At 36.3% G+C, this 10822-nt stretch overlaps 1 protein-coding gene across 1 annotated transcript in view; it reads left to right on the forward strand.

The window, feature by feature from the left end:
* Positions 1-10822, forward strand: part of DIAPH2 (diaphanous related formin 2) — a 187251-nt gene that overhangs the window by 134223 nt on the left and 42206 nt on the right. The window contains exon 27 of the mRNA XM_035326106.1: positions 5920-6015. Coding sequence (XP_035181997.1) covers positions 5920-6015 — 96 coding nt within the window. The remainder of the gene's footprint in view (positions 1-5919; positions 6016-10822) is intronic.

The raw sequence follows: 10822 nt of genomic DNA on the forward strand, positions 1-10822 counted from the left end.
AACTTGGTGTCATCTGCAAACTTACTGAGGGTGCACTCAATGCCCTCATCCAGATCATCAATGAAGATATTGAAGAGGACCGGCCCCAGCACCGAGCCCTGGGGAACGCCACTAGTGACCGGCCTCCAACTGGATTTGACTCCATTTACCACGACTCTTTGGGCCCGGCTATCCAGCCAGTTTCTAACCCAACGAAGCGTGCACCAGTCCAAGCCAAGAGCAGCCAGTTTCTTGAGGAGAATGCTGTGGGAAATGGTGTCAAAAGCCTTGCTGAAGTCAAGGTAGACCACATCCACAGCCTTTCCCTCATCCACCCAGCGCGTCACTTTGTCATAGAAGGAGATCGGCTTCGTCAAGCAGGATGTGCCCTTCATAAACCCATGCTGACTGGGCCTGATCGCCTGCTTGCCCTGCAAGTGCTGCGTGATGACTCTCAAGATAATCTGCTCCATGAGCTTCCCTGGTACTGAGGTCAAACTGACAGGCCTGTAGTTTCCCAGGTCAGTCCTCCGGCCCTTCTTGTAGATGGGCGTCACGTTTGCTAGCTGCCAGTCAACTGGGACCTCCCCCGATAGCCAGGACTGTTGATAAATGATGGTAAGCGGCTTGGCCAGCACCTCTGCCAGTTCTCTCAGTACCCTTGGGTGGATCCCATCCGGCCCCATCGACTTGTGCACATCCAAGTGCCGTACCAGGTCACCAACCATTTCTTCATGGATAGTGAGGGCCACATCTCTCTCCCCATCCCCTTCCACCAGTTCAGGGTACTGGGTATCCAGAGAACAACTGGTATTGCCGCTAAAGACTGAGGCGAAGAAGGCATTTAGCACCTCCGCCTTTTCCTCATCTCTTGTAACTAAGTTTCCCCCCGCATCCAGTAAAGGATGGAGATTCTCCTTAGTCCTCCTTTTCGTGTTGATGTATTTATAGAAACATTTTTTGTTATCTTTAACGGCAGTAGCCAGATTGAGCTCCAGATGAGCTTTGGCTTTTCTAATTTTGTCCCTGCAAAGCCTCGCGATATCCTTATAGTCCTCCCTAGTGGCCTGCCCACTTTTCCAAAGATTATAAACCCTCTTTTTTCTTCTAAGATCAAGCCACAATTCTCTGTTCAGCCAGGCTGGTCTTCTTCCCCGCCAGCTCGTCTTTGGGCACGTGGGGACAGACCGTTCCTGCGCCATTAGGATTTCCCTCTTGAAGAGTGCCCAGCCTTCCTGGACTCCTCTGCCCTTCAGAACCGCCTCCCAAGGGACTCTACCAACCAGTGTCCTCAGCAGCCCAAAGTCAGCCCTCCGAAAGTCCAATACAGTGGTTTTACTGGTCCCCTTCCTGGCCTTGCCAAGAATAGAGAACTCCACCATTTCATGGTCACTCTGCCCAAGACAGCTCCCGACAATCACATCCTCCACCAGTCCTTCTCTGTTTGTGAAGAGAAGGTCTAGCGGGGCGCCACCCCTGGTAGGCTCACTAACCAGCTGTGTCAGGAAGCTATCTTCCACGCTCTCCAGAAACCTCCTAGACTGCTTTCTCTGGGCTGTGTTGTGCTTCCAGGATATGTCAGGGAAGTTGAAGTCCCCCACAAGAACCAGCGCTGACGATTTCGCAACTTCTGTCAGCTGCCTGTAGAATTCCTCATCCGTCTCCTCGTCCTGGTTCGGTGGTCTGTAACAGACCCCGACCAGGACGCTAGCCTTGTTGGCCCCGCCGATCCTAACCCAAAGGGACTTGACCTTGTCATGCCCAGCCTCGAGTTCTACAACATCGAAAGACTCTCTAATATAGAGAGCCACTCCACCATCCTGATCACTGGTGAGTTCTGTAATCCACTGGGAGAAGATTAAAAAAAAAAGTAACAATATTATATTTAATTTTTTAAATGTGCATCAGAAACAGACTGCTTCTGGATTAGTATGCAGAGTATGCATTTTTGTTGGAAGCGGAAAGTTGCATAACGTTTGCAAGTTTTTTTTTTTTATATGTATTTTAACATATGTATATGTTTTTTCTTTTTTTTTAGATAAAATATTTGAGTTAACTATCAGCAATTTTAAGTGATTTTCTAATGCTAAAAGTGCTGTGTTAGCTAATTTCATCAATTACAAGTTGCTTAATACTGTAACAGAAATGTAACCTTTGAAACAATAGTGGAACTTTGTTATGGATATCTTCAGTTGTTATGGTATTTTTCTCTCCTTTTTTGGAGACACACAATCATTTCCTTCCCACACAGAGGCAATGTCTGCGCGCACATGTGTGTGTGCACGTGTGTGAATCATCCTTGCAAGGGGCAAATGATCCCCAGAGGTAATGTTTACACATTTCACTTAAATATATTCCTGTTGAAGTAGACCTTGACCATTGTGACATTTTCTGAAAATAAGTGTGCACTTTTCAGAAGTGTTTTTTAGTAGCCTGCCAGTGTAACAAAGCACATTTTTCTCATTCTATTAACTTAATATAAGCCTGAGATCAGGTTATCATAAACAATATGCTTAATTGCTATGTAAGTGAGGATTTGCCTTCTTTTGTAAACTGACATGAGGTATAGGTTCATTTATCAGTCATACTGTCCAAATTTGCTCTCCATTTAATTAAAAAGTAAATAACAGTCACAAGATTGTATTCTTGTGCAAAATGCTAAGGAAGACTGCTTCCTGAAGATATTTATTATGCTTGCAAAATGAATTTAGCAGATGAATAAAATACAAATGTGTGAAAACATAAATACATACTTGCCAATAGACACTGAAAATTGACTTTTTTAAGTGAATATATTGCAACTTAGAATCCTAATACTAATTATGAATACACAGTCTCAGTCTTTTTTTTTTTTTTTTTTTCAAACTTTTTACAGGACATGGGTTTGACTCGTGAAAGAGCAGTGAACCATTTTGGTGGTTCCACTGCTGAAATGTAACTCATAAGAAGTGCTAAAATTCAAAGCAGGACAATATAGTGTAAGATGTGATTAGAAGTTTGAATTTGAAGCCATCTGGAGAAGCAGGCAGGTAGACGAAATGTGTTACTTAAAGTGGTATTTGATAAGACTCTTTCATTAAGGGCCTAGATTTGTGAAAAAATTCCTGCAAAGTTCCAGAAAGCTTCTGTCCAAATGGCCATGCAATTACTTATGTTTGTGTTAATTTAAATTAGTTTAAAATTAGTACGTTTGAAACCAAAAGAGTACAACCTGTTCTGCAAATACATTGTCTTTACTTAAAATGGAGGTGCGTCAGTAAAATATATGGGCATTCTCTTCGTAATCTTCTCCTAGTCAGTGTGAACAAATCAAGGGAAGACAGCAGAACACTCTAGAAATGAGAACATGTTCCCAGGGGCTCTTGGGAGCCAATTCAGATTCACAGCTACTGCTCAGAAGAAACCAAACAGGCAGGAGGTGGACCATGTTTTGCATGGATGGTCTGACATCTGTTCTGATTTCAAGCAGTTTCTGTAATCTGTTCTCCAGAGTGACTAAAGTAACTTAAAAGACCTAAGCTATTTTGTTGTTTTGTTTTACCATCACCAGTCAAAAGTGCTATCCCAGTTATTACATTTCGTTTTAAAATTGTAGTAGCTAACCTGCTTTGGGTTGGAAGGGGACTTAAAGACCATCCGGTTCCAACCCCTTGCTGTGGGTAGGGACACCTTCCACTAGCTCCATCCACCCTGGCCTCGAACACTTCCAAGGATGGGCATCCATGTCATAGTTTCATGGACAATTTTGGTTAGAAATAAGTTAACTAAATTTAGAAACTTCTGTGTTTTTTTTGTGTGTGTGTGTTTTTTTTTGTGTTTTTTTTTTTTTTTTTTTACCTTAGCTGATTTGTGTCTGCAAACTGTTGCAGATGGTATTAAAATAAATAAATAATAATAATAGTGAATCAAGGAGGTAGCTTGTAATATGTGAAGTACCTCAGTAAAAACTGAGGGTGAAGTCTGAAACTTCTACTGAATATTATTATTTATGAATTTTAATGAAGGCTGATTAAAAATGCAATTATTTGTCCAGTTTCCACTTAATCAACTGACAACTTTGATTAAGATGCAGTGATGAGAACATAACCAGCATAAATTTGACTTTGAGGAGTTAAAAATCTCATCACTATGTTCTACGGCTTCTGTAATTCATGTCTCTTTGTATTGTATATTTTGATACCCCAAAATAGGGTGTTTAGCAGTTGCAGTAATTAGCAGGTAGAATAGCAAACTCCACAGAAAATAGAGTATTTAAGTCTTCTTGGAATATTCCAAGAAGTACATCTGTGGAGTATTTAAGTTTTTTTTGCCTACATTCTGCCATTTTTTTAATGAAGGTCAAATGATTGTAATTTTTCTACACATAAAATATTCTAACATGCTAACTCTGTGTATTGCAATCATATTTATTATTCATTAGATGTTTCAGATCAACATAGAGTATAATAGTTTTGTTAAAATGTATTTACAGATCTTTGATTTAGAAAATAAATTTAATGCAGAACCAACAATAAACCATTGAATAAGCATGTGTATGGTAAGATACACAAAGAAAATTAAAAAGATTTTCTGTACTGGAAGACTTGTATTTCAGTCTTCTGGTTGCTACACTTGTTCTGCTCCCGTACATCTGGTGTTGAAGATAACTTTATACATGTGGCATATTATACATAATAGTTGAAATTACATTGATATATAATTTAAATTTACCAAGTAATTATACTGATAATGATTATGTAGAAATTAGAACCAGGTATTGATTTAGGATTTGCATTCTCTTGTATCAGGTCTGGATTTAGTCTAATAAATCTAAATGTAATAGAGAACCAGAGCAGAATACCTTTCGTCTTAATAAGCTGCCTTTAAACTTTAGCATTTGAGAGCCTTGAATGTACATTTAAACACCTACATTTTGTTCAAGTCACAAGTGTTTTCCAGTAATGTAAATCTTTTGCATAAAGTAATTATCTTCCCACTCTTTGGTGGAGTAATTTGTATTAGCCTGAAGTCTGAGAGAGATGAATAAAATGTTCACCTCCTACCTGCTGAGTCTAGCCTATATTTTACCTTTGGATTGTAATACAGATGTGAGCAGGAAAAGAGGTATTCATCAACAGTTTTGTAACGTTGCAGTTTTGACCTCTCTTTCTTGTGGTGTGCTGTGATCAACATTTATTAACAGTGTGAAATGCGAAGGAAGTTAACAACTTAAATATGTAAAAAAATAAACCTTCTACCTGTTTTTTCATACTGCACCGTAAAATCCAGCAATTTAAAAGCAGCAAGTTTGCTTCAGTCGGGAGTGGGAAGGGGGGAACCAAATAGAAAACCAAGAGGAAGATTTAGCAGAAATAGAATTCAGCTTTTAAGAAGTGTTACACCTCTTACTTTCACTGCATTTTTTTTCCTCTTTCTTTTCTTTACCTTGCCTTAAGGTCATCCATGGTATTGTTTTACATGTGTAGCAGCGTAGTAGGTGGCTAGTAAGGATTCAATGCATCATAAAAATAAGACACAAATATATATGCAGTACTACAATATTTGGGGTATTCAGTTTCATCAGATTTTCTGTGTGCTTTGATTAAATCTAAAAAAAAAAAAAAAAGTGCCGTTTCTACGTCAGGATGTTCTTAAAGGAATTTTGGCAGTGAAACTGCAGTCATTCAACAGTATCTGTCTGCATGCTGAAAATGTCATCAGTAACACACAAGATCAAATTTAAACTAAAAGAACAGTAGGATTGGCATAAATTTTACTTAATAGAGCATCATATAAAAATGAGGCAGGGATACCTGAAGTGCTGACATCATCCATTGCATTAAGACATATGTCTGTTGCTTGGAAGTGTTATGTAAGCTTGACACTATTCCTTTTTTTTTTTTTTTTTTAAACATTCTGATTTCAGTTGCACTGGGATTAATATCTTTTTCCTGTTTTCAGAGGGTGATGAGACAGGAGTGATGGATAGTCTGCTTGAGGCCTTGCAGTCAGGAGCAGCATTCAGAGATCGCAGGAAACGAACACCAAGGGGACACGGTAAGATGATTTCTTAAAACTTTTAATTATGAACTGAGTGGAGAAAAGGTATTTTGCCAAGACTTAAAAGCAATTTTCTCTGAAAACCACTGAGCTACTGTGAAAATTCAGTAGGAAGTCATTCTTTTTGGTCATGGATTTTTAAATATAGCTCTATCTTAAGGTAACTGAAGGCTCTGAAATATAACAAGAGTTCTTATGTTTCAAGTGTAATTTAAAAACATGACTGCACAAAGCAAGTCTGTCTTAATCTTTAAAACCATAAGTATAAGTAGTTTATTGTAGGCGGTTTGATGAAAAATATTAACTTGTAGCACCAGTAAGAGTTCGGTGTAAAAATACAGCTGGTCATCATTTTTAAGCACAAGCCTTAAATATGTTCTCGTTTGGTAGGAAGATGTATTGTGTGTAGCTGTGAAAGTTGATTTACAATAAAAATCATCTACTTTTTTGAAGGAGACAATAGTATTCTACAGGTGTAGTCTGAACAACTAGTTCTTCCTGCAAGTTAGGTCTTGAGGAAATTTGAGAAAGATCTAAGCAGTGTTATCTCTTTTCCATTCTCCTCCCAATACAAGTATGCCTGTTGCATACAGTGTGTAAATAGCATTTACCTTTCATTAAAGCTCATCGTACACTCTATTTGCCAATTTTTTGTTTAAAATATATTTTACATTTGAAAGAAGAAACACACACACACAAAAAAAAGGTACTAAAGCAGGCTTTAACCTAAAACCTACTTAGACTAGATTCTCCAGGTTTTTACATGGATGACGCCCTTAAGCATGAAGGGAATGAAAAGGGTCTGAAAACACCTCACAATTAATAAGTGTATGAACATAAAGACAAAAAAATCAGGAATTGTATACATTTGAATAATTTTCATATTGTTTCCTCCTGTGTTATTGTGGTTATTACCTTTCACTACAGAAAGTATTGAAAACGGATTAGTTTCTTTCAAATTGATCCTCAGATCTAGGGATTTAAGAGATTCTTGACACATTGACGCAGTTAGGTTATGTAATATTTGGAAAAAAAGGTGTGAGGTTTCAAATATATACATATATATTGGTAAAGTACTTATGAATCTTTGGTAATTTAGAGAAGTGTGCTGTGAACTTTAGACTTTGTGTGTGTGTTTATGTTGCTTTGTATCATTCTGAATTGTTAGTTGCCATTTTAATTATTTTTCCTAAAACCAGATTTTTATCTGAATAAACAAAGTGATGTCCTTCAAAAAGGTGTTATTTAATTGTTAACTTGTTACATCTGAGTTTATGTAATTCACATGAATTACATCTGAGGTTATGAATTCTAGAATTTTGTGATTCTTTCAATTTCAGTTGATCATGAAGTAAGGGTAACGCTAGACTATTTTGACTTTCTAAAGGGCCTGGTTTTTATGCAACAATCTGTGCATAATTCCAGAGCCTTTTGCAGGCATAAACAGCATGAACATCAAGCTAATCTGAAGCCAAACAACTACTAGCCAGTTTTCTAAATGGTTTGTCTAAGGCAGTGCTAATCCCAGCCCGGCAAAGAGCTTGGGAGGCTCTGAACATCAGCACTACTGCAACTATGCTGGCTTCTAAGTGACCTGCAGTGTAGTAAAGCCAAGTTCATTTGTCTACAGAAGACCCAATAGGTATTTTCAGTAGTGGAAGTACTAAAAAGATTTGTGTGTCAATAAAATATGTTTAAAAAATGTAAAAGGTAGTATCCTTTTTTTAGTGATGTTTTAGGAATAGTGAAATGATATTTGTATGTAAAATTTCGATTATTTTTTTCTGCATTATTCCTAGTTTAATGCGTTTTTGCATGCAGAAATACCTGGAAAGAAAATTAGAAATATTCAAACAAGATAGAACTGTGTATTTCTCAGCTATCTAGGGAAACACACAAACACATGGCATGTGTTTGGGGAAAGTACAACATTGCTTTGAATTTGGAAAATGGTCATATGTAATGTTACATTTCTTAAGCATGACACAAATTTTTGTCAACACAGTGTTTAAAGGGGAAAAAGAAGCATATAGGAAATCTAATAAGAAGTCTAGTTACTATGTCTTAGCGGTATAAAATTTTTCTAACAGATTTTATAAAATCTATGCTATTTCTTTCTATGCTAAAACTGCTATTATTAGATGAGTGCTACCAAAAATCATACCCTGATATTTGAACCTTATTATATATGAAGAATTCTACCTCTTTTTTTTTGGTATAGATTTTGTAATATTGACTAGGTCTGAATTTCATAATGTTTATGGTTTTAAGAATTGCAGAGAAGATAATTTTAGGAGCATATTTTGCCTAATTTTCCTAATAGCATATTATTTCTGGTTCTGTGCCATGATTTTTTTTTTTTTTTTTCTCCAAAGTGTCCTTGGCCATTCATTCATAATATGCTGGGGTTAAATGAATACAGTTCTGACTGCATGGCAGTGGACTTTCTCAGACTACATTTTGTAGTTTTGTGCTCCAGGAAAGTTTGAATTTCAGGGAGCATGCTGTGTCCTGGTCAATAAAAATCTTTAATGCAGTTTTATGTCACTATCTCCATTACGGGTCTGAAACTGTGGCACAGGTGCTTCCTTTAATGATTGCACATTATGGCCTCAGTGTAATGTAGCTGAACTGTTAAGTTTGTAATATGCGTAGTTCAGGAATTGCTCTCATCCTAAAAACCATCAGTGCTAATTAATCAGTAAATGTATTACTAGATCGTTTCAGATTAAATACTCTAATATTTTAAAGGCTGCTACAAGTAGGGTGAAGTTATTTTTAATGATGAATAAAAGCAGGTCTGAACTTGATAATATAGGTTAATAATAATTGCAGTGGTGATCTATTCTGAGGAACTCTTAATTCCAAAACCTAGAATGATTGATCTATGTCCTGTATAAACAAGACACCAATATCCAAAGAGTTGTTTTCATTTAGTCCATTTCAAAACGTACTGCAGGGAGGTATGATTAGGTATGATTGGTTTTGTTAGTTTCAGTAGAAGATCACTGCATATTATACTCCTGATTTCTTTTTTGGAGACAAGTGTTTTAGGCTGTAAGATTTTGTGAGCATGTTATAACTAGTATGTGAATTAGTTTATTCTCTTTTACCCTTTAATGGAAGTATATAACATCATAATATTGTTATTTAAAAGCCATGTGCATACAGTACAGTGCATTCCACATGGTTGTCTAAAAGTAAAAAAGATAGTGGTGCTTTGCAAATTAGAGCTGTGTTCTTTTTCTTCTCATTTTTTGTGTCATTTCTGTATTTTTGTACATTTTCTGTTAACGCGTTAGGTGTTCTGTTGTTGAAGATTATTTTGTTTATTATGTCAGGTATGTAAAACTGTACAACAATGTCTATGTGCCTGTGACTTCACCAACATATTATTGGAATGTAATGTCAGTCTTTCCACATTTTTTTCCCCATGAAATCAAATTACAAAGAACAACAGACACATCGCACTGAAATAGGGAAATGTCCAATTATTGTGCGGGATTTTTTTTGCATTTCAAAGTGAACAGATTTCCAAAATAGCATAACATCAATTAATATTAAATTGACAATGTTTCCTCAGGAATTGATCTTCCTCAAGTTTTAACAGTGTGTTTTGCTTTTATTTTTTTGAGACCTTTGAACTACAGTGATGCTATTGGTAATTTATGAGAGAATGCCCAAAGTAAAACTGGAGTTCACTACTTATCAGGGAATGTGTGAAGACTTTGGGGCTGAAAGGTTCTTTAGGTCAGTCTATAGAAGCTGTCAGTCAGATTAAGTATACCAGAGAATGCTTTATTTTATTTTATTTTATTTTATTTTATTTTATTTTATTTTTATTTCCTAAGCAAAGAGGGTGGGAGAAAATCCAACTTTAGGGGTTGCAACATTTACCTTCTACAATCTAGTTGCATTGCCAAATTATGTAGCTTTAATCTATGCAAGCATTATGGATAAAACAGGACACAATGGAGGACATAATTTCTTTATGACTTTTCTCAGGGCTTACTTTGAGTTTGAATTAAGTTGATTTTATAACAAAACCAAACTCCACCATTATTGGGGTCTGATTAAAATTTAGTACAGTATTGAATCAGCTACTTGGAAGTCAATTAGCTTAATAATTTTATTAATATAAAATTAATCTGTGATGATTCACATTATTTGTGTATAGACATAGCTTACTACAAGGTGGATGACACACAAGCATGTTTTATTTTTAGATTTTCTTTACTAGAATGAAAAAGGGAGATTTACCAAAAGTTTTATTTCTTCTAGTAGACAACCCATCTGAAGGAAGCTAAAACTGTTGTGGAGTCTGAATATTTATTTGCAGTTGTAATAAGATGTCTCTTTGTAGAAAGCAATTATGGTTTTCTTTTAAAGCAGTAGCAACATATCACAGTGAACAGAGTTTGGCTGTATTTCTGTGTTGTGCTTAAACTTTGAAAAATATTGGTAAATAATTTGAAAGCTTTTTAGCACTGAAGCGAGAATTTAGGAGTATATGTAAACTTGTAAAGATCTGTTTGAGCAGTTTGCTGGAACTGCAGTTGTATTAGAGTACTTACCGTTAGAGGAGTAGTTGAAAGGATGGAGGACTCAAAGACAAAGCAATCTAATGGACTATAAAAAGATGTAGAGAAGTTCTTCTTTCATTGTATAGAGGTACTCAAACAGTTCCAGGTCTGTAGACATTTCTGTGATTTTGACCATGTAAAGTAGTATGGACAATAAAATTGTATCATGAAAGAGAATCATAGAATCATAGAATCATAGAATATCCTGAGTTGGAAGGGAC

This window comes from Oxyura jamaicensis, chromosome 4 (genome assembly GCF_011077185.1).
Source record: "Oxyura jamaicensis isolate SHBP4307 breed ruddy duck chromosome 4, BPBGC_Ojam_1.0, whole genome shotgun sequence".
NCBI lineage: Eukaryota > Metazoa > Chordata > Aves > Anseriformes > Anatidae > Oxyura > Oxyura jamaicensis.